Here is a 22,668-nt window from a genome sequence, read left to right on the forward strand (position 1 = left end):
GCTGGCCTTGGGCACTTCCAAACCTTTCCAGAGTGGAAATGGAGCTTCTCCTGGACTTCCCAGGGTGCTCCAAACCCCATCCAAGCTGGCCTTGGGCACTCCCACACCTTTCCAGAGTGGAAACTGGAGCTTCTCCTGGACTTCCCAGAGCTCCATCCTCCTCACCCTCAGCCCATCCCTGCTGCTCCTCCCCTGGGAGCAGCAATCCCCTGCTCCAGATCCACGCCAGGAGAGCTTTGCTGAGGTGAGGGACCCTCATGGGATGCATTAAATGGGGAGGAACCTTCATCCTGCTGGGAAAAGGCCCCCAGGAACCTCCCAGCCCTGAGTGAGTGCAGGAAGGGTGAGGAAACGTGGGATGCAGAGGCTGCGCAATCTCCTCTCGCAGGCTGGTGAGGACACGCTGGGACATTTCATCATCCCTCGCTCAGGATCAAACCTCTGCTCCCAAAATCCCTCTTTTATGGCCCTGTAAATCTCTGGCTTCCACTGCTGGCGCCTCTGGGGGAAAACATCCGGCTCCAGCAACCTTTGCTGCTCCGGGAGTGCGTCACTCCTGGATGTGGGGCTCGCAGAAAATCCATTGCAAAAGCAGAACTTCGGGATTTCGGGGTTTCTGATGGGTCTTGCTCAATGTCACCGGAGAGGTCGGGGCCTCTTCCTGCACCCAGACACACCAAGGGCTCCATTTTGGGTCTGGATCAGCACATTTGGCACCCTGGGCATGGTGGAGGGGCTGGTGTGGGCGTGGGGATGTCAGAGGGGAGGGATGGTGCGTGGTGTGGTGGTTCTGCCCTTGTGCCCTCCTGGGGTGATGCTCCCTCTCCTTTCCCCCTGGATTTGGGGGGCTGGAACGCTTCAATCTCCCCGGATGATGAAATCCCTGGGGGAGGAATCACAGCAGGCTCGGGGCTCAGGGAATTCCCTGTGGGAAGGTGCTCCAGGAGGGGAGCTCATCCCTGCCCAGCTGCTGGAGGGTGATGGGTGATAAAACGGGATAAAACCCTGGAGACAAACCCGAGGTGTCCCTGTGAGCCACAGGCGGGGTTTCCTTCCAGGGTGGGAAGGGAAAAGCAGGGAAATGGGGAGGGGGCCTGGGGGATTCCTGCTCCTCCTCACCCATCCTGCTGCAAGGACGGATCCAGAGCAGGGCAATCCCCTCCACATGACCCTGGTCATCCAGACTGACTTCTCCTTTCCGTGTTTTAGGGTGAAACTTCTCCCATGTTTTAGGGTGAAATTTCTTTCCCGTGTTTTAGGGTGAAAATCCTTCCCATGTTTTAGGGTGCAACTTCTCCCCGTGTTTTAGGGTGAAATTTCTTTCCCGTGTTTTAGGGTGAAACTTCTCCCGTGGTTTAGGCTTTGCCTCAGGCAACCCCTTGAGAACCCGGGTGAGAAAAGCCGGGGCAGGGCTGGAGCGAGTCCGGCGGAGGAGCGGGGACAAACAGCCGTAAATCACGGGATTGGAGCGGGACAAGCAACCCTAAATCACGGGATTGGAGCGGGACAAGCAGCCTAAATCACGGGATTAGCGCCCGTTCCTCTGGCGGGAGCACAGCCAGAGCCCGGGCGCTCGGACGGACCTCGGGACACCGGGAATGGCCTCGCCTGCCCCGGGGGCCCGGCCCGTTTCCTGCCGCCACCGGCAGCTCCTCATCCCTCCGCTCACGCTTTCCTGCTCCAAGCATCCCTGAGGAGCAGCGGGGAGAGGGGCGGTGCCGTGCCGGCCCCCGGGGGTCGTTCCCAGCCTGGATTCCCCTGCCCAGCCCCGCTCTGGCACGGCTCGGCCCGGCACACGCGGCCCCGCTGGCTCCGTGCCACCGGCGTGCCCGGCTCCATCCCGGCTGCCGCCCTTCGGGATGACGTAACCCCGGCCTCGGTTGCCTCAGAAGGATCCGAGCTCACCGGAGCCATCCCCCGACCTCACCTGGCCGGTGGAACGAGGTCCGGTCCGGTTCTCCCCCCGCTCCGCCCGCCCGCCCCATCCCCGCTCTCCCGGGATTTTGGGAAGGGGCGGATCGCGATAACCGCGACCCGACCCGCGGATCGCGATAACAGCCACTCGATAACAGGCCAGGAGAGGTGGCTGGGGATGCGAGGATGGCAAACCCGTGCTTGGGATGCTCCCGCCCCGCACCTCATCCCCTCTCCATCACCCCCAGGACATTCCCCGAGCCGCGCCATCCCTGGGGAGAACCGCAGGTAGAAGGGAAATGTTTGGGCATGAAAAGGAATATTCCAGATTATTTTTTTAAATCTCCGCAGCTGCAAACCAGCTTAGACATCACCCGCCGCAGCTCTCTCGGAGCTGCTGTCGGAAACCCCAGCGGAGAGGAGAGGAGAGGAGAAATTCCTGCTGGGAGTTCTCTCCGGCGTCACCCTCGGGGGAGGGCGGGCAAAGTTCGGCTCCTATAAAGTCAGGTCTGCTCCTCTTCATTCATTCCCCCGCCAGCCCCGCCGGCAGCAGCACGTCCGGCCCTTGCAGAGGAGCTGGGAATCCTGCCCCGGATTCCTGCAGGATGCTCATGAGCGGAGCGATGCCGCGGATCGCCGCCCTCACCTGCCTGCAGCTCCTGCTGCTGCTGCGGGCCGCGCATTGCCGGCCCCACGCGTGGGACCAGGACAGGCTGCAGCTGGAGGCCGTCAAAAAGGCGATCCTGGAGCGGCTGGGGATGGCGGCTCCCCCCGCCATCCGGCACCGGCCGGACCCGGAGAGCATCCAGAGAGCGCAGCGGCTCTACCGGAGGGCAGCGGCGGAGCTGGCGGGCAACCGGAGCCGGGAGGAGGAGGAGGAGGAGGAAGGGGAGGAAGCCGTGCCCAGGCTGCACCGCCTGACCCCCACCTGTAAGTGGCCGCGGCTCGGTGTCACCCCCCGGCCCTCATGGCCCCCCACATGTCCCAGCGTGTCCCGGCCTCGGGAATGTCACCCCGCTGTCCCGGGACATGACCGGGCATGCAGCACCGTGCCGCGCTCATCCTTGTCCCGCTCCTTCCTTCGCCCTGGAACTGGGGAGGAGCCGCGCCGGAGCCGCTTTGCCTAAAACCACAAAAAATCAGCGGGGTTGGGGATGGAATATTTAAACAGCCGGCTCGGGGCTCGGGGTGCGGCTGGAGGGGTTTGGGGGTGAGCGGGAGGGGGAAGTGGGGCGCCATCCCCCCGATCACCAGCTTCAGCTCCAGTTTGGGGGTTTATCTGCGTCTGGGAGGGGGGATTTAAATAATTAAATAAGTTAATTTATATTAAAATTTAAATTGATTTAAATAATTCCTCCTGCTCCTTGGGCTGGCTGGGGACGGTCGGGGTGGGCGGGGGTGCTCCGGTGGGTCCTGGGACGCCTTTTCTGGCACCGGGAGAGCTGACACGCTCCAGCCAGGAATGGATGGGATGTCGGAATTTCCAGCACCCCTCAGGCTGTGGGTGATTCCCCGCAAGCAAAGGCCGGAGCTGATCCCAAGGCTGGGCTGATGAGGAATTCCTGTCTCTTACATCAGCTGTCACCTCTGTCCCCGCAGTGCTGCCCTGGCTGGACATCCCCGAGGGACACCGGGACGCGCAGGGACAGCGGGAGCCCCTCGGTCCCCACCGCTACCACCTGCTGCTGTCCCGCACCGCCGATTTCCAGCGGCAGCTCCGCGTGGTGCGGGCGGAGCTGAAGCTCCTCCGGCAGCCGCTGTCCCCTCCCGGCGCCTCGGTGCCACCTCGTGTCACCATCTCCGCCCTGCCGGGGGCTGGGGGCTCCGCTCAGGTGCTGCAGAGCCAGGATCTGCAGGATTCCCTCATTCTGGACCTGACAGGAGCCATCCGGCCCTGGCTGGCCGGGCCCGAGCCCTCGCTGCGCCTGCAGCTGGAGTTCAGCACCGACGTCTCGGCAGCGCTGGCCACCTCCGAGGGGGAAACGCTGGAGCTGGAGGTGCAAACCCTGGAGAAACCGGCCCGGGCGGCCAGGAGAGCCCGGGGGCTGCAGGAGGAGTGCGGGAAGGGCGACGGGAGGTGCTGCCTGAAGTCGCTCCGGGTCTCCTTCCAGGACATCGGCTGGGCCGACTGGGTGGTGGCGCCCAGCAGTTACCACATGCGGTTCTGCGAGGGCTCCTGCCCGCACAACTACAAACCGGCCAGCATGCACGCCCAGATCCAGTCCCGGGTGCATTCGCTGTCCAAGGCGGCCCCTCCTCCCTGCTGCGTCCCCGCCGGCTACGACCCCATGGTGCTGATGCACCTGGACGGCCAGGGCAGGCTGGTGTCCACCCTCTTCGAGGACATGCTGGTCACCGGGTGCCACTGTGCCTGACAGCTGCAGCTGTGCCCATCCCGGGGGGGCACAGCCATCCTGGCAGCTCCAGCATCGCGAAATCCACGTCCTGGGGCACCCTGAGCTCAGCTCCAGCATCCCAAAATCCTCATCCTGTGGCACTGAATTACTCATCTCCAGCCCTGGATCCACTCAGCCATGGAGTTTCCACTGTCAGCATCCCAAAATCCAGATCCTGTGGCACCCTGAGCTCAGCTCCAGCATCCCCAAATCCAGATCCTGTGGCACCAAGTGACTCCACACCAGCCCTGGATCCACTCAGCCATGGGCTCTCCAGCATCAGCATCCCCAAAATCCAGATCCCATGGCACCAAGTGACTCCAACCAGACCTGGCTCTGCTTCAGCCCTGGGGTCCCCAGCTCTGCCACCCAGCCCAGCCCCAGCATCTCCAGTTGTGACCTCTCTACCAAAAGAACTGATTCCTCTGTCTCTTCTCCAATTTAAATCCATATTTTATTGAGCAGGTGGGTCCTTCCCACCCAAGAGACCCCCGATGGGCTGGGGTGGGTCTGTGCCCAGGTGTCCATGTCCCACTCCAAACCCTCTTTGCTCAGAGACTTATTTATGCAACCCAGTTATTTATTTCTAACTTATTGTATTTTATAGCAAAATATCCCTTTTTTAGGGGGGGAAAGATGGAGGGGCTTTTGTGATTTTTCTATTTTATATATTTCCATAAAACCCAAAGGATGTAATAACAATGAATAAAGTGATTGTAACAGGGGTTCTGTTGCTCCTCCTGCACACCTGGGGGGCTCTGCCAGGACCCCCAGCTCCCCTGGGATCTGCCTCCACGTGGATTTGCTGGTAAATCCCCAGGGGTTTCCAGTGCCAGCAGGTGAGTAATGCCTGGGCACTGCTCCCAGAGACCTTTGGGCTGTTTGTGTCCTTGGGAAGGGCTCTGGGCCCTGCTCTGACCCCTGGGAGTGACCATTGCCCCGTTCCCAGGTGCCTCCAAAGGGATGGGGGAGCCCCCCCGGGAGCTCGGTGGCACCCACGGTGTCCCCAAGGCCTCCCCATGGGGTGGCTCTGCTGTCACAGCTCCTTTCTGTCCCCTGTTCCAGCGTGATCTGGGGCTGGCCTGGGCTCAGCGGCTCCTGCTGGGGACCTTGGGGCAGGGGGAAAGGGGGAGCTCTGGGATGAAGATTTTGGGGGCCCGGGATTGGGGGATGCAAGCTGAGATGGCTTCTCTGGGGACAGGGACTGGAGAGACCTGGCTCTGGGTCCCTTGGGACCCCCACTTTGGGGACACGAGATCCTGAGGGTCTCCCCCCTTGGGACCCCCACTTTGGGGACACGAATTCCTGAGGGTCTCCCCCTTGATATCCCCAGTTTGGGGACACAAGCTCCCTTGGGACCCCCACTTTGGGGACACAGACTCTGGGACCCCCAGGCAAACCCCACGTCCTGCCCAGGGCTTCCCACAGACCACGAGCTACGCGGGTAATGAGAGATAATTCAACCATTTAATGGGGCACTCTGAAGCCTCCCAGGGACTGGGGGGACACCCAGACGAGCCATGGGGTCCCTGGGGGGACACCCAGACGAGCCATGGGGTCCCTGTGTCCCCGTGGGTCTCACCAGGAGGATTAAAAAAGGAGATTTTTCTTGTTCCCCAAAGCAGCAGATTTAGCAGGAGAAGATTGAGCAGGTGGCACCGGATGTCCCCAACCGCCAGCCCGGCCCGGGGCGAGCTCTCCCTGGGCTCGAAAGGGGAAGCCGAGGCCGCGGTCAGCCCCGCCGCTCCCGCCGGCCCCGGGCGCGCCCCGGCCCCGCCGCTCCGGTGCCGCTGCCGGCGGATGCGGCCGAGGCGTCCCCGCGGTCGGTGGCCGCTGCCCCGGGAGGAAATGTCAGCTCAGCCCCCACCCCCGCCTGAGAACTGGGGCGAAGGAGCGAGCTGGGGCTGCCAAAAAACCCGAAAAAACCCGCAAAAGGCGCTGCCGCAGGATGTGCGTGGGAACCGCACGTGGGGAATGTCCCTGTCCCCTCTGCGCCGGGGGAAAGGGACACAGAGGGTCCCCCCGGTGTCCCCCGGTGTCCCCCCAGCCCCTCACGGGTCAGGAGTGAGGTAGATGTCCTCGCTGGGGCCCAGGGTGTTGGCGTAGATGGGCTGGTCCCCGGGATCGGCCGTGCTCTCCAGGAAATAATCCTCGTGCAGCAGGACCTGGGGGCTGGGGACAGGGAATGGCACCGGTGGGACGGGTGGGAACGGTGGGAAAGGTGAGCAGGATGGGATGGAACAGCATGGGGTGACATGGGATGGGATGGGATGGGATGGGATGGGATGGATGGATGGATGGATGGATGGATGGATGGATGGATGTAAAGGGATGGGATGGGAATGTAAAGGGTTGGATGGGATGGATGTAAAGGGATGTAAAGGGATGGATGGGATGTAAAGGCATGGATGCAATGTCAGGTTCAGCCCAGGATGGAGCAGGATGAGGCCGGATAGGGCAGAACAAACCCATCCGGGCACAGCAGCGCAGGGAGGGGGTGGAACACTCCCGGAACGCCCATTCCCGGTGCCGGAGCCTCACCTGTAGCGCGGCTCCTGCCACGCCCGTGCCAATCCCTGCCCGGCAGCCGGGGCCGTGCCGGGGCTCACGAAGACGTTCTCGTAGTCGGGCCCGTCGCTGGCATCGGCGCTCCCGGTGTCGCGGCTGATGTAGCGGGGCTGGCGGGCGCTTCCAGCGGGGTCCTGCTCCCCCCGTCCCCCGCCGCCCACCGCGGCCGCCGCTCTCCTCCGCCGGTACCAAAGCGCGGCCACCGCCGCTGCCGCCAGCGCGGCCACCGCGGCCACCAGCCCGGCCACCAGCGCGGCCACCAGCCCCGCGCCCGGGCCGCACTCGCGGCGGTGGAATTCCGTGGCGTTGAAGGGATGCCCGTGCGGGGTGAGGCACTGGCAGAGGATGCCCCCGCGGGCACAGGGCTCCAGGACGGTGCCCAGCACGTCGCAGCTGCAGGACACGCTGAGCGAGCGCAGCGAGGGCTGGAAGGCGGCGGCGGGCACGGCGGGCAGCGGGTTCCCCTCCAGCCGCAGGACCCGCAGGGCCGTGGCGTTGCTGAAGAAGCCGCGGGGCAGCTCCCGCAGCCGGTTCTCGGCCAGGTCCAGCTCCTCCAGCTGCGGGCCCAGGCGGGCCGAGGGGCTCAGGGCCTCGATGCCGTTGTGGCCCAGCAGCAGCCGCTGGTGCCCCCGGAACGGGCTCCAGTCCAGCTCGGCACAGCCGCTGCTCCTGTTGGTCAGGTTCAGCTCAGGGGAAATGTCCAGCATCAAAGGGAAACAGGGGGACACCAGGAAGATGGGGGTCACGGGGAGCAGCAGCAGCAGCAGCAGCGGGGCCGCGGGGTTCTCCATGGTCCTTGCACTGCAGCGGGAGCCTGGTGGGAAACGGGAATCAGGACCCCCATTGCCACCGATCGCCCCTCCCAGTGCAAACCAGCGCAGCCCAGTCTGGCCCCCACCCCAGGGCCCCTGGGGGTCCCAGCGGGGCATTTCCTGCCCCCCTTCCCCCTCCCAGCCACCGCAGCCCCACTCGCCTGCGCTCCGGCCGCTGCTGCCTGGTGTGGGGAAGAGGAACAGGCGGGTCCGGCTGTCCCGTGTCACCCTGCCAGGGCGTAGCCGGCCCCGGGGGGGGGCAGCACCCCCACGTCAGGCCCCCCTGAGCCCTGCCAGACCCCCGGCCCTTTCCTGGGGGGTTGAGCATCCCCCGGCACTGGCTGAGTGTCCCGGTGACCCCGGTGACCCGAGGGGTGGGGGACACGCGTGTGGGCACTCAGACCCCCCCCCCCGGCCGCACAGGGACCCCCCCGAGTGTGAGGGGACCCGGGGGCCGGGTGGGAGCCGGGGGACTCTGTGGCTGTGTCCCCTGGCAGGGTGGGTGTCCCCATCCCGGTGTCGCCTCCCCGTGTCTGCAGCTCGGTGTCCCCAGTGCATCGTGCTCGGGTCCGCTCCCCATGTCCGAGCCCCCTCCGGTGTCCGTGTCCCTCCACGTCCGCCCCCTGTGTCCATCCCTGTCCCTCCGTGTCCCCATCGTGTCCCCATCGTGTCCCCCCGTGTCACAGCGTGTCCCCCCGTGTCACACAGTGTCCGTGTCCGCCCCCTGGTGTCCGAGTCCCTCCGTGACTCCCTGCTCCCATTCCTCTCCGTCTGTCCCCCCGCCGTGTCCGTGTGTCCCCCTCGTGTCCGTGTCCCCGCATGCCCAACCCCTCGCATGTGTCCACCCCGTCGTGTCCACGTCCCTCTGTCACATCCGTGTCCCTCTGTGTCGCGCGTCTGTGGTCGCCCCTCGTGTCCCTCCATGACCATCCTGTCTCCATCCCCTCGTGTCGCTGCCCCTTTAAGTCCACCCCATCGCCTCCGCGTCCACCGTGTCACATCCGTGTCCCTCTGTGTCCCCCGTGTCCCCCGGTGTCCCCCCTCCCATGTCCACCCTTTCATGCCCGTGCCCACCCTTTCCTGTCCGTGTCCCTCCGTGCCCAGGCCCTCGCGTCCGTGTCCGCCCTGCCACATGTCCACCCCCTGTACCCGCCGTGTCCGCGCCCACCCCCTCGTGTCCCTGCGTGACCACCGTGCCCGTGTCCCCTCGTGTCACTGCCCCTTTAACTCACCCCCTCGTGTCCCTGACTCCCCGTGTGCCCCCTCCCTGGATGCCCACGCCCCTCGTGTCCCTGACCCCCCGTGTGTCCCTGCCCCTCCATGCCCACCCCCTCTCGTGTGTCCCCCGTGTCCGTGCCCACTCCTCATCCCCGAGTCCCCGCGTCCACCCAGCCCCATCCTCGCCCCCCTGTGGCCCCTGTGCCCACCCCGCGGTGCCCGTGACCCTCCTCGCCCACTCCCCTCGCCCCCCGTGTCGGTGTCCGTGTCTGTGTCCGTGTGTCCCCCTCCCCGCCCGCTCCCTCCCTCCCTCCCTCCTCAACGCGGTCCCCACCGCCTCCCCCCGCCGCCATCGCCCCTTTAAGCGCGGCGCGCGGCGCGGGGGGGGTGGTGGCGGCGCTGCCGGAACAGCCGCGCGGGGGGGGCGCGGCGGTTTCAAGCTCCCCCTCGGGCGCGCGGCCGCAGCCGGCGGGGCCGGGCCGGGCCGGGCCGGGATGGCGGCGGGGGCGGCGGGGGCGGCGGGGGCCGCGCGGGGCCGGGCCCGGGGCCGCTGACAGCCGCCGCCGCGCCATGTACGCCAAGGGCAAGGGCTCCGGCGTGCCCTCGGACGGCCAGGCCCGCGAGAAGTGAGTGCGGCGCCGGGCGGCGGCGGGGGACGGCCGGGGCGCGGAAGTTTTTGCCGGGGCGGGCGCCGGGGGAGCGGGGACGGAGCGGGAAGGGACGGGGGGGGGGAGAGATCGGGAAAAGCGGGGGGAGATCGGGGGGCGGGCGGACCCCCCGGCCCCGCCCCGCCGGGGAGCACCGGCAGCCGCGGGGCAGCGGGAGCTGGCGGGGGTCAGCCGGGCACCGGGAGCCGGGATGAGCCCCCCGGTCTGCGGCATCCCCCGGGGCACCGGGAGCCGGGATGAGCCCCCCGATCCGTAGCATCCCCCGGGGCTTTGGGAGCCGGGGTGATCCCCCCGGTCCGTGCTATCCCCCGGGGCACCGGGAGCTGCGGGGGCACCGGCAGCACGGATGATTCCCCCCGATCTGTGCCATTCCCCGGGGCACCGGCAACCGGGATGATCCCCCCGGTCCGTGGCTTCCCGGGGCACCGAGAGCCGGGATGATCCCCCTCGATCCGTGCCATCCCCCGGGGCACCGGGAGCTGCGATGTGCCGGGGTCTGTGGCATCCCCCGGGGCACCGGGAGTCGCGATCACGCCGGGCTAACGGGAGCCGGGATGTGCCCCCGGGTATTGCCACATCTCGGGGCACCGGGAGCTGCGGGAGCACCGGGCTGATCTCCCCGGTCTGCGGCATCCCCGGGGGCACCGGCGGCCGGGATGCCCCTTCCCCGACCGTGCCACCCCCCGAGGCACCGGGAGCCGGGCTGATCCCCCCGCTCTTTGCCATCCGCCAGGGTACGGGAGCGCTCCGAGGCTGCCGTGAGCGGGGCTGTGCCCCCGGTCTGTGCCATCCCCCGGGGCACCTGCCCCGCGGTGGCACCGGCGCTACCGGGAGCCGGGATGTGCCCGGTCCGCAGCATCCCTGAGGGCACCGGGCGCCCTCCCCGGCCGTGCCATCCCGGGGGCAGCGGCACCGGAACGGCCCCGGGGCTGCCGATGCTGCGCGGCCGCTGCCGGCCCCGGTCCCCGCTCCGTGCCCGCCGCTCCCCGTGCCTGTCCCCGGGCGCTGCTGGGGCCGGGGGCTGCTCCCACCGGGGCTGCGACCCCCGCGGGTCCCGTTCCTGCTCCCGGGGCTCCGCGGGGACACCGGGCCCCAGCCACATCCTGTGGGCTGTGTCACCTGTCCTGGAGCCACCCCGGCGCTGTCACCGGCGGGAGTCACTCGGTGTCACCGCTGGGGTCCCTCAGGGGGGTGACATCGAAGCTCCTTCATTAACCCGCACTGATTGAGGGTGGGGGGCTCCATCCTGGCTGTCCCGCGGGGTCCGTTGGGTGGCGGTGTCACCGGGGGGGTGGCAGGGAGGGCCCTGACCCTGTCCCTGTCCCCCTCCTGTCCCCCCAGGCTGGCGCTCTACGTCTACGAGTACCTGCTGCACGTGGGGGCCCAGAAATCCGCCCAGACCTTCTTGTCGGAGGTAAGGGGGGGGTGGCAGCGCCCCCAGACCCCCCAATCCCACCCGGGGGGGGTCTTGGAGCCCCTCAATCCCTGCTGGGGGCGCTGACCCCCCGTGTCCCCCTCGCAGATCCGATGGGAGAAGAACATCACGCTGGGGGAGCCCCCCGGCTTCCTGCACTCCTGGTGGTGGTGAGTGGGGGTCTGGGGGGTTGGAAAGGGGGGAACCCCCCCATTCCCATGGCAGAGGGGCTGGGAGGGGGTCTGGGAGCTGCTCCCCCCCCCATTGTGCCACCACATCCCCTCGTACCCCATAAACACAAACCTGCCCCTCTGCTTTCCCCATCAGCGATTTGGGGCCCCCCCTTTCCCTCCCATCGCGGCCCCCCCTGCCCGGCTCCTCCAGATGGATCCAATTTGGCACCAGGAGTGGGGCTGGGGGGGCTCCCGGCCCCGGGGCTGGACCCCCGCGCTGGGGGGGGCCCCGCAGAGCCCCCCGAGGAGGGCTTGGGGATGGGGGGGCGTTAATTGTGGGGTGGGGGGCTCGGGGCTGGGCAGTGAGCGATCAGTTGGTGATTTGGGGAGGGGGCACACACAGCGAGGGGGGGTTAACTGGCACCCAGCCAGCACCCCCAAACACGGGGGGCTCCCAGGGACAGGCAGGGCCCCCCGTGCTGCCCCAGCCCGGGGCGGGGGGCGCGGGCAGGGACCCCCTCCCCACGGCAGCGGGATGCTGCCGTGCCTGATGTAAAGTCGCAGGAATTTGGGCTCCGGCCGTAGCGACCGTTTCCAGGGAAAACAGGCGGGGAAAGCAGCGCCGAGACCCGGGAGGCCCCGGCCGAGGGAGGGAGCGGGGCCCGGGCTGTGGGGATCGCGGGAGGGGTCGGGGTGTGAACTGGGGGGGGTCCTCACCGTCTGCCCCCCATCCCACCCCATTGCGCCCCATCGTTCTGTCCCCAGCGTGTTCTGGGATCTGTACTGCGCCGCCCCGGACCGCCGGGAAACCTGCGAGCATTCCAGCGAGGCCAAAGCCTTCCATGATTACGTGAGTGCCTCACCAGGGGGGGTCCGTGTGCTGCCGACCCCCCCCCGCCCCGCCGGGACCCCCCCCCCCACCGCCGGGACCCCCCCCCGTGCCGGGCTCCTGCCCTGCCAGCCCCGATCTCTGGCTGACCTATTTCCCATTGCCCGTGGCACAGGGTGCCACTGAGGGGGGGTTAATCCCTGGGGGCCGGGCTCTGTGCCCCCCTGGTGTGCCCATCCCCCTCTGTCACCCCCCCAGGGCACAGGGACCCCCCCCATTCCCCCATACCATGGGCACGGTGCCAGCCGGGGGTGTGCCCTGTGCCCACCCGGGGTCCTGGGGGTGTCCCCTGTGCCCACCCGGGGTCCTGGGGGTGTCCCCTGTGCCCACCCGGGGTCCCGGGGGTCACTGCGGGGCTGGGGCTCAGTGGGACCCCCCCCACGCTGGGATGCTGGGGGGTTCAGGGTGATGCAGGATGCAGAGCCCGTGGGATGCAGGATGATCCAGGATCCGTGCCCCACAGGATGCTGTGGGATGCTGCGGGATGCAGGATGATGCACAGTTCCACAGCCCCACAGGGTGCAGGATTCTGTGGGATTCTGTGGAGCCCACGGTGCTCTGGGCCCTCATGGGGATGCCACAGGATGCAGGAGGCCACGGGATGATGCAGGAGGCCACGGGATGATGCAGGATGCTGTGGGATGATGCAGGAGGCCACGGGATGATGCAGGATGCTGTGGGATGATGCAGGAGGCCGTGGGATGCTGTGGGATGCTGTGGGATGCTGTGGGGTGCTGTGGGATTCTGCTCCAGGGTGCTGTGGGATCCACAGCCCCACAGGATGTGGGGTGCCGTGCCGTGTAGGATGCCCCCATGGGATGCAGGGTGCAGAGTAGGGTCCCTGTCCATGGGGGGACACCCACGGTGCCATGGGGGGACTCTGTGGGCTGCAGGACCCTCGGTGCCCCCTGCACTCGGGACCCTGCAGGGCCCCCGTGGATCCCCTGCCCCCAGGAATCCCCTGACCCCCGTGGGCTCCTGTGGGGTCCCGTGGGTTCCCGTGGGTTCCCGTGGGCCCTGTGGGGCCGCGCTGGCGCCGCGGGGGCTGCAGCAGGACCCCTCCCCATCCCCTCCCGCCGCCCCCGGCCCTGTGGCTGCGCAGAGCCGGTTCCTGATTTCCATGCCGGAATTAATGAGGCTGCTGCCGGTGCGGTGCCGGTGACGCCGGGGACACGGCGCGGGTCAGGCCACGTTGCCATGGCACTGCAGCCTGCCAGGGCTGGGGGAGCCCCGGGCGCCCCCGCACCCGCTGGGTGCCCCACACAGCCGTGCCCCCCTCCCAGTGCCCGGCTGGGCTGAGCTGGGGGTCCCAGCGTGGAGCTGGGGTCCCCTCATGTTCCCACCAGGCATGTCGGGACCCCCAGAGCATCCCCCATAGAACTGGGGGGGCCCAGCCTGTGCTCAGCTATTGGGGTGGGTATGGCAGCAGCTGCCCCCCAGCGGGGTCTGGGGTCTCCTCGAGGGGGGAGCAGCCCCCAAACCCCCCCCACGTGTCCCCCCCACCCCAATTCCTCCCTGCTGACCTTGAGCCCGCAGGAGGAGCCGCAGCTCCCCCACCTGTTGCCATGGCAACTGTGCTGAGCATCACCAGCCGGGGGGGCCGGGGGGGCCCCGTTGGGTCCCTGCCATGGGGGGACAGCGCTGTCACCCCCGGGGGCTGCAGTGACCCCAGCCTGGCCCTGAGGCTGTGTCGGGGGGGTCCCCAGGAGGGGACACAGCCCTGGGACCCCCCCAGGACCCCCCTGTAGGGCACAGACCCCATCCCTGGGCGCTCAGTGCCACCAGCCCTGGGTGCCACCCGTGTCCCAGGTGTCACCATGGCCATCGCTGTCCCCATCACACGGGTACTGCCATCCCTGCAAGCACCTCGGGCCCCCCATCCCCGCCGGCCTTGGGGGGCTTGGGGCCCCCCGGGCGGCGGGGGCAGCGCGGGGTCCCCCCCTTCCCCTCCGTGCTCCAAATTGGAACCATTTGTGGCGCCGGGGCCGGGCCGGAGGAGCGGAAAGCGCCGCATTCCTTCCCTTTACAGCTCCCCCCGGCCCGGGCAGAGCGGGGCCCCGGGCTCGGAGCTGCACGGGGGGCGATGGGGACCCCCCGGCCCCGCTCTGAGCCGTCCGTCCGTCTGTCTGTCTGTGCCCGCAGAGCGCGGCGGCAGCGCCCAGCCCGGTGATGGGGAACCTGCCCCCCGGGGACGGCATGGCCGGGGGTCCCGTGCCCCCCGCCTTCTTCCAGGTATCCGTGTGTCCGTGTGTCCTGTGTGTGTCCGTGTGTCCTGTGTGCCTGTGTGTCCGTGTGTCCGTGTGTCCTGTGTGTGTCCTGTGTGTGTCCGTGTGTCTGTGTGTCCGTGTGACTGTGTGTCCGTGTGTCCTGTGTGTCTGTGTGTGTGTCCTGTGTGTGTCCGTGTGTCTGTGTCCCATGTGTCCTGTGTGTCCTGTGCATCTGTGTGTCCATGTGTCCTGTTTGTCCAAGTGTCTGTGTGTGTGTCCTGTGTGTGTCCGTGTGTCTGTGTGTGTGTCCGTGTGTGTGTGTGTCCTGTGTGTGTCCATGTGTCCGTGTGTCCTGTGTCGCTGTGTCCGTGTGTCTGTGTGTCCTGTGTGTGTCCGTGTGTCCGTGTGTCCTGTGTGTGTCCGTGTGTCTGTGTGTGTGTGTCCGTGTGTCCGTGTGTCCGTGTGTCTGTGTCCCATGTATCCTGTGTGTCCTGTGCATCCGTGTGTCCATGTGTCCTGTTTGTCCATGTGTCTGTGTGTGTGTCCTGTGTGTGTCCGTGTGTCCGTGTGTCCTGTTTGTCCATGTGTCTGTGTGTCCGTGTGTCCTGTCTGTCCGTGTGTCCTGTGTCCGTGTGTGTCCTGTGTGTCTGTGTCCCATGTATCCTGTGTGTCCTGTGTGTCCGTGTGTCCTGTTTGTCAGTGTGTCCTGTGTGTCCGTGTGTCCTCAGCGGGTTTTGGGGGGTGGGGGGATCACACCTCCACCATGGCACAGCCTCCCCCCGTGTCCCCACAGCCCCTCCCAGGGGTCATAGCCCCCCCAGACCCCCCCATGGTGACACCGACCCCCCCAAACCCCAGCTGACCCCCCAAACCCCCCTTTCTCTCTCCTGCAGCCTTTCATGTCCCCCCGGTACCCCGGCGGCCCCCGGCCCCCGCTCCGGATGCCCAACCAGGTGAGGCGGTCACTGCCGGAGCCCCCTCCCCAAATAACGGGGGGCACCCAAACAAAGGGGGGCACCCAAATAAAGGGGTGCAGCCCCTCCCCAGCCCCCTGACCCGCTGTCCCCCCTCTCTCCCTGCAGCCCCCCGTGGGTGTTCCCGGCTCGCAGCCGCTGCTGCCCAACGCCATGGACCCGGCTGCGCGGGCTCAGGGTGAGTCTGGGGTCCCCCGGGGTCCCTGAGCCCCCCCCAGAGCCCAGAGTGGGGGTTCGGGGGGGCTCTGGGGGTCTCACGGCTCCCCCCTCTGTGCAGGGCATCCCGGCATGGGGGGCCCGATGCAGCGCATGAACCCCCCCCGAGGCATGGCCGCCATGGGGCCGCAGGTACGGGGACAATGGGATGGGGGGACTGGGATGGTGGGGTAGGGGGGTACTGGGATTGGGGGGGACTGGGGTACTGGGATAGTGGGGGATACAGGGATGGGATAATGGGGTACTGGGATAGTGGGATAGTGGGGTACTGGGATGTTGGGATAATGGGAAAATGGATTAATGGGATACTGGGATAATGGGGTACTGGGATAATGGAATAATGGGGTACTGGGATGATGGGATACTGGGATACTGGGGTGCTGGGATGATGGGATAATCGGGTCCTGGGATAATGGGGTACTGGGATGTTGGGATAATGGGATACTGGGATGATGGAATGATGGGATATGGGGTTACTGGGATAATGGAATAATGGGATACAGGGATAATGGGATATGGGCATATTGGGGTACTGGGATATGGGGATAACGGGATAATGGGGTACTGGAATGATGGGGTACTGGGATAATGGGGTACTGGGGTACTGGGATAGGGCAGAGTCAGGGGTGCAGGGGTGGAAGTGGTTACAGGGACAGGGTGACGGGAATGGAGGTGGGTGAAGTGGGACAGGAATGGGGATAAAGGGATGGGGACAGGGAAACGAGAATAAGGACGTGGGTGGGGACAAGGATGGGGGTAACAGGGGCAGGGAATGGGGCTGTGGGGATGGGGATGGCTTTTGGGGACAGGGTGGAGGTCACAGTGGGGATGGGGACAAGGGTACAGAGTGGGGACGGGGATACAGGGTGGGGACAGGGGTACAGGATGGGGACAGGAATGGGGACAGGGGTACAGGGTGGGGACAGGGATACAGGATGGGGACAGGGATACAGGATGGGTACAGGGATATAGGGGTGGGGACAGGGATACAGGATGGGGACAGGGGTACAGGATGGGGACAGGGGTACAGGGTGGGGACAGGAATGGGGACAGGGATACAGGATGGGGACAGAGGTACAGGATGGGGACGGGGATGGGGACAGGGATACAGGATGGGGACAGGGGTACAGGGTGGGGACAGGGATATAGGGTGGGGACAGGGGTACAGGGTGGGGACAGGGATACAGGGTGGGGACAGGGGTACAGGGTGGGGACAGGGATACAGGGTGGGGACAGGGGTACAGGATGGGGACAGGGATACAGGGGTGGGGACAGGAATGGGGACAGGGATACAGGGTGGGGACAGGGGTACAGGATGGGGACAGGGATACAGGATGGGGACAGGGATACAGGGGTGGGGACAGGAATGGGGACAGGGATACAGGATGGGGACAGGGATATAGGGTGGGGACAGGGATACAGGATGGGGACAGGGATACAGGGTGGGGACAGTGCTGGGGTGTCCCAGCCCCGCTGACCCCTCCGTCCCACAGAGCTACGGCAGCGGGATGCGTCCCCCCCCCAGCTCTCTGGCCGGCCCTGGGATGCCCACCATGAACATGTAAGACCCCCATGCCCCCCCCCATAGCCCCCCCAGCGTGGGGGGAGCCTCGGGCCCGGCAGGACCCCCCCTCACTGTCCCCATTGCCTTCCCAGGGGTCCCGGTGGCCGCGGGCCCTGGCCCAACCCCAACGCCAACTCCGTAAGTTTGGGATTTTGGGGATTTTGGGGAGGGGGAGATACCTTGGGGTGGGGGGGTCCTATCGGGGTGTTTCCCCCGTGTCCCCCCTGTTCTGACTCCCCTTTGTCCCCCCCAGATTGCCTACTCCTCCTCATCCCCTGGCAATTACGTGGTGAGTATTGGGGTGCAGTGCTGGGAACAGGGGGGCTGCAGTGACCCTGTGACCCCCCCCCAAACCCACCCCCCATTTTTCCTCTTTTCCTTTTCCCTTCCAGGGCCCTCCTGGGGGCGGTGGGCCCCCTGGTACCCCCATCCTGCCCAGCCCCGGAGGTGAGTGAGGGGATTGGGGGGTATGAGTGGGATTTTGGGGGGTGTCAGTGGGGACTTGGCGGGGTATGAGTGGGATTTTTGGATGTGTGAGTGGGATTTGGCAGTAGAAGTGGGATTTGGGGAGTGTGAGTGGGATTTGGGGGGTCGTGAATGGGATTTGGGGGTATAAGTGGTATTTTTGGGTATGTGAGTGGGATTTGGGGGCGTGATTGTGATTTGGGGGAGTGTGATTGGGATTTGGGGGCAAAAGTGGGGTTTGGGAGAGTCTGAGTGGGATTTGGGGCTATAAGTGAGGTTTGTGGGGGTGTGATTGTGATTTGGGAGGTGTGATTGTGATTTGGGGGGTGTGATAGGGATATGGGGCTATAAGTGGGATTTTTGGGGTGTGATTGTGATTTGGGGCTATAACTGGGATCTGGGGAATGTGACTGTGACTGGGGGCTATAAGTGGGATCTGGGGGTGCCACACTCACCCCCCCCTCGTGTGCTGTCCCCCCCAGACTCCACCAACTCCAGCGAGAACATGTACACCATGATGAACCCCATGGGACCCGCGGGGAGCCGGCCCAACGTGAGCCATGGAGGGGACACGGGGCTGGGGAGGGGACACAGGGCTGGGGACGGGGCTGGGGGTCCCTCGGGGGTCCCTGGGGGTCCCCCAGCCTCCCTCAGCCCCCCCCTGTTTCCCTTGCAGTTCCCCATGGGGCCCGGAGCCGAGGGGCCCCTGGGCGGGATGAGCGCCATGGAGCCGCACCACATGAACGGCTCCTTAGGTGGGTGACAGCCCTGGGGACAGCAGGGACCCCACAGTCCCAAACCCGGGGGGATTGGGGCTCCTTCTGAGCCTGGGTGGGCTCCTGAAGCAGGGGGGGCACGGGGGTGGGAGGGGGGAATGGATTGAGGGGGCGCACGCAGGGATTTGGGGGCATGGACGCGGATTTGGGGACACAAACAAGGATTTGGGGACACACACAAATTTGGGGACACACACAGGGATTTGGGGACACAAACAGGTATTTGGGGACACGGACACAGATTTGGGGACACAAACAGGGATTTGGGGGCACACACAGGGATTTGGGGACATGGACACGGATTTGGGGACACAAACAGGATTTGGGGACATGGACACAGATTTGGGGACACACACAAATTTGGAGTCACACACAGGGATTTGGGGACACAAACAAGGATTTGGGGACACACACAAATTTGGAGTCACACACAGGGATTTGGGGACACAAACGGGTATTTGGGGACACGGACACAGATTTGGGGACACACACAGGGATTTGGGGACATGGACACGGATTTGGGACACAAACAGGGATTTGGGGACATGGACGCGGATTTGGGGACATGGACATGGATTTGGGGGACACAAACAAGGATTTGGGGACATGGACACAGATTTGGGGACACACATGAGGATTTCGGGACATGGACACGGATTTGGGGACACAAACAGGGATTTGGGGACATGGACACAGATTTGGGGACACAAACGGGGATTTGGGGACACACAGATTTGGGGACATGGACAGAGATTGGGGACACAGAAATTTGGGGACATAAATTTGGGGACACAGGCAGGCATTTAGGACACAGGCAGGCATTTAGGGACGCACACAGGGATATGGGGACATGGACACAGATTTAGGGACACAAACGGATTTGGGGACACACACACATTGAGGGGAACACACAGATTTGGGGACACGGACTGGGGAACACACACACAGTTTGGGAAGGACATGTGGATTATGGAGAATTGGGGGGACACAGTTTGGGGACACACGTGGGTTGGGGACACACAAATTTGGGGGTCACTAATGCCCCTCTGTCACCCTGGCAGGCTCCGGGGACATGGATGGGCTGCCAAAGGTGAGCTGGGACCCTGGGACCCCCCACGGCGCTGGCACCCCCTTTATTGGGGTCCCCCATGTTCTGGGAGCTCTGTTTGTTGGGGATCTCCAGTGTGCTGGGACCCCTTTACTGGGAACCCCTAAATGCACTGGGAGCCCCCCACATCCATTGGGATCCCATTTTTGGGACTCCCCCATATTCTGGGACCACCCCATTTACTGGACCCCATTGATTGCCCCCCCACCAATGTACTGGGACCCCATTTATGGGGTAAATGTGCTGGGGAGCCTTTGGCCCCTCATTTATTGGGACCACCATTTATTTGGGCCCCCCACCATTTACTGGGATCCCATTTATTTGGGCTCATCATGTGCTGGGCGCACCCCATTTATGGGGACCCCATTTATTTGGATTCCCACATATACTGGGACCACCCCATTTTTTGGGACCCCATTTATTGCCCCCCACAATTTACTGGGACCCCATTTATTGCCCCTCACCATATACTGGGATCACCCCATTTTTGGGGCCCCATTTATTGCCCCCCACAATTTAATGGGACCCCATTTATTTGGCCTCCCCCATGTTCTGAGACCACCCCATTTATTTGGATTCCATTTATTTGGGTTCCCCTGTGTCCACCCCATTTTTGGGATCCCATTTATTGCCCCCTCACAATTTACTTGGATGGCATTTATTTGGGTTCCCCCATTTATTTGGACCCCATTTATTTGTGTTCCCCCATTTACTTGGATCCCATTTATTTGGGTTCCCCCATTTATTTGGGTTCCCCCATGTCCTGGGGTCCCATTTATTTGGACCTCATTTATTTGGGCTCCCCCATTATTTACTGTGACCCCATTTATTTGGGTTCCTCCATTTATTTGGGTTCCCCCATGTCCTGGGGTCTTATTTACTTGGACCCCATTTATTTGGGTTCCCCCATTTATTTGGGTTCCCCCATGTCCTGGGGTCTTATTTACTTGGACCCCATTTATTTGGGTTCCCCCATTTATTTGGGCTCCCCCATTATTTACTGTGACCCCATTTATTTGGGTTCCCCATTTTCTGGGACCCCATTTATTTGGGTTCCCCCATTTATTTGGGTTCCCCCATGTCCTGGGGTCCCATTTATTTGGACCTCATTTATTTGGGCTCCCCCATTATTTACTGTGACCCCATTTATTTGGGCTCCCCATTTACTGTGACCCCATTTATTTGGGTTCCCCCATGTCCTGGGGTCCCATTTATTTGGACCCCATTTATTTGGGCTGATTTACTGTGACCCCATTTATTTGGGTTCCCCATTTACTGTGACCCCATTTATTTGGGTTTCCCATTTACTGTGACCCCATTTATTTGGGTTCCCCCATTTATTTGGGCTCCCCCATTATTTACTGTGACCCCATTTATTTGCCCCCCACGATTTACTGTGACCCCATTTATTCCCCCCCCCCCACTGATTCCCCCACCCCACCACCCCCCATCTCCCACCCCCCCCCATTAATCCCCCCCCCCCCCACACCCGCACTAACTCTTGTCCCCCCTCCCTCCCTCCAGAGCTCCCCCAGTAATTTGGGGGCCCTGAGCAACCCCCCGGGACCCCTCGCGACGACGCCGAGCTGAGCAGCAATTTCCTAAACCCCTTCCAAAGCGACAGCGTAAGGGACCCGGCGGGACCCCCGCGCACCCCCGGGGGGCAGGCGGCGAGGGCGGGGGGCGCGGGGGGGGCGCGGCGGCGGCCGGGGACGGGGGGGGTCGGCGAGCAGAGCGCAGCACTGGCGACCCCCGCCCCGAATCGTGTCACCCCCACCGGCGGCACCGGCGGCATCGGCGGCGGCGGCGGCGGCGGCGGCGGGGGGGGCGCCCTGGCCGAGCGAGGTGTGAGGATGAGGAGGGCGGCGCCGGGGGGGGCAGCGCTGGGTGTGTGCGCCCCCCCCCCCCATCCCCAGAGCCGGGACCCCCCGCCCCGGCGCCGCCGATAACGCTGTGGTGTCTCCGCTCTCTCTATAGTACTCGCCCAGCATGACAATGAGCGTGTGAGCCCCGCGCCGAGGCCGCCGACAGCCAGACCGCCCTCACCCGCCACCGAAAAAAAAACACACAAAAAAACAAATTAATTAATTCATTAATTTTAATGATCAAATGATCAGATTTCCCCCCCCCACCACACACCCCACACCCCGGACCCGCCCCGTCACCCGCCCCCCCCCCCCCATTCAGCGCCCCCTCTTTTCCCCCGCCCGGTTCCGCCCCCTCCCCTTTTAAATTTTTTTTTAATTATTTTTTGGGGTTTTTTGTTTTTTTTTTTTTGTCCAAACGAACACTAAAAAGGAGCAGGAAAAAAAGCGCGGGAGTTAAAAAAAAAAAAAAAAACAAAACAAAAAAAAAGAAATAATAATGATGATTAGGAATAAGTCACGGGACTTATTTGCTGCCCCCTCCCCTCCCTCCTTTCCAGCACTGGGACCCTCCCCCAAGCATTGGGGACCCCCCCCCAAACCGCTGGGACCCCATTTATGCCCCTCCCAGCAATGGGAGCCCCCCCTTTGGGCAGGGACCCCATTTATTGAATCCCCCCCCAGCACTGGGGACCCCCAAACTGGGCTGGGACCCCATTTATTGCCCCCCCCCCATTCCCATCCGCAGCCCCCCCCCTCTCCAGGGCGGGGTCGGTGCTGAGGGGGGGGGGGTCCAGCACTGGGGGGGGGCTGAAGGGGCATTTTTGGGGTGTTTTGCCCCCCCACGTTGGGAGGGGGATTTTTTGGGATTTTTTTTTTGGGGGGGCTCCGTGGCATTGTGCCCCCCCCTCCCCTCCATGGCAGGTGGTGCCAATCCCCCCCCCCCCAATTTGGGGTATCTGGGGGGGTTCCCTGAGCTGTGCCCCCCCCCAGGCTGGAGGGTGCGACCCCCCCCAGTTCTCCCAGTGCCCCCCCCGAGTCTGGAGGGGGGGCAGAACCAGCCCAGCCCCCCCCAGTGTGGGTGCAGACCCCCCCCCCAATAAATCCCAGGGGAAATGAGTGGGGGGGTCCAGGCCGTGCCCCCCCCATGGCGCAGCCCCCCCAGTGCCCCCCAGCCCCCCCAGTCTGCGTGCTCAGCCAGCACTGTGACCCCCGGCCCCCCCCGAGCACCAGACTGGGGCCCCCCCCCGGGACCACTTTTTTCATATGAAGGAATTTTTTTTTTTTTTCTTTTTTTTTGGTGTGGTTTGGATTTTTTCCTTTTTTTTTTTTTTTTGGCGTTTGGTTTTATTTTTTTCGTTGTTTTTTTTTTTCTGATTTTTTCCTCTTTTATAACAGAAAGGACCTCAAAGCCCCCCCCCCCTTACCCCCCCTCGAGACC

The 22,668-nt window shown here is 64.6% G+C and overlaps 3 protein-coding genes across 3 annotated transcripts; 2 read left to right on the forward strand and 1 right to left on the reverse strand.

Annotated features, from left to right (window-relative positions):
• The first annotated feature begins 1,622 nt into the window (after positions 1–1,622).
• GDF15 (growth differentiation factor 15) lies at positions 1,623–4,431 on the forward strand. Its single transcript, XM_074528431.1, has 2 exons — positions 1,623–2,844; positions 3,514–4,431. The coding sequence occupies exons 1-2, from the start codon at positions 2,520–2,522 to the stop codon at positions 4,287–4,289; spliced, it is 1,101 nt and encodes a 366-aa protein (XP_074384532.1). The 5' UTR covers positions 1,623–2,519; the 3' UTR covers positions 4,290–4,431.
• Positions 4,432–5,612: 1,181 nt separating this feature from the next.
• Positions 5,613–8,737, reverse strand: LOC141725320 (leucine-rich repeat-containing protein 25-like). Its single transcript, XM_074528433.1, has 3 exons — positions 7,852–8,737; positions 6,852–7,692; positions 5,613–6,482 (listed from the first exon to the last, which is right to left on the reverse strand). Exons 2-3 carry the CDS (start codon positions 7,667–7,669, stop codon positions 6,362–6,364), a joined length of 939 nt encoding a protein of 312 aa, XP_074384534.1. The 5' UTR covers positions 7,670–7,692; positions 7,852–8,737; the 3' UTR covers positions 5,613–6,361.
• Positions 8,738–9,324: 587 nt separating this feature from the next.
• SSBP4 (single stranded DNA binding protein 4) lies at positions 9,325–21,762 on the forward strand. Its single transcript, XM_074528432.1, is given in 18 exon segments — positions 9,325–9,534; positions 10,918–10,990; positions 11,099–11,160; positions 11,929–12,013; positions 14,195–14,284; positions 15,153–15,212; positions 15,342–15,411; positions 15,511–15,581; positions 16,943–17,010; positions 17,106–17,151; positions 17,267–17,302; positions 17,406–17,460; positions 17,961–18,031; positions 18,155–18,233; positions 19,316–19,344; positions 20,887–20,917; positions 20,920–20,987; positions 21,340–21,762. Coding segments are annotated over 18 exon segments (1,080 nt in total). The 5' UTR covers positions 9,325–9,478; the 3' UTR covers positions 21,370–21,762.
• Positions 21,763–22,668: the final 906 nt, after the last annotated feature.

The sequence above is a fragment of the Zonotrichia albicollis genome, chromosome 29 (assembly GCF_047830755.1).
Source record: "Zonotrichia albicollis isolate bZonAlb1 chromosome 29, bZonAlb1.hap1, whole genome shotgun sequence".
In the NCBI taxonomy this organism is placed as follows: Eukaryota; Metazoa; Chordata; class Aves; order Passeriformes; family Passerellidae; genus Zonotrichia; species Zonotrichia albicollis.

What these genes read in the sequence shown, in the direction of transcription:
- GDF15 (XM_074528431.1), top strand. Translation starts at nt 2,520, where the DNA reads ATGCTCATGAGCGGAGCGATGCCGCGGATCGCCGCCCTCACCTGCCTG. An exon ending in GCACCGCCTGACCCCCACCT is followed by an intron (nt 2,845 to 3,513) that starts GTAAGTGGCCGC and finishes CTGTCCCCGCAG; the next exon opens with TGCTGCCCTGGCTGGACATC.
- LOC141725320 (XM_074528433.1), bottom strand. Translation starts at nt 7,669, where the DNA reads ATGGAGAACCCCGCGGCCCCGCTGCTGCTGCTGCTGCTGCTCCCCGTG. An exon ending in TGGCAGGAGCCGCGCTACAG is followed by an intron (nt 6,483 to 6,851) that starts GTGAGGCTCCGG and finishes CCCTGTCCCCAG; the next exon opens with CCCCCAGGTCCTGCTGCACG.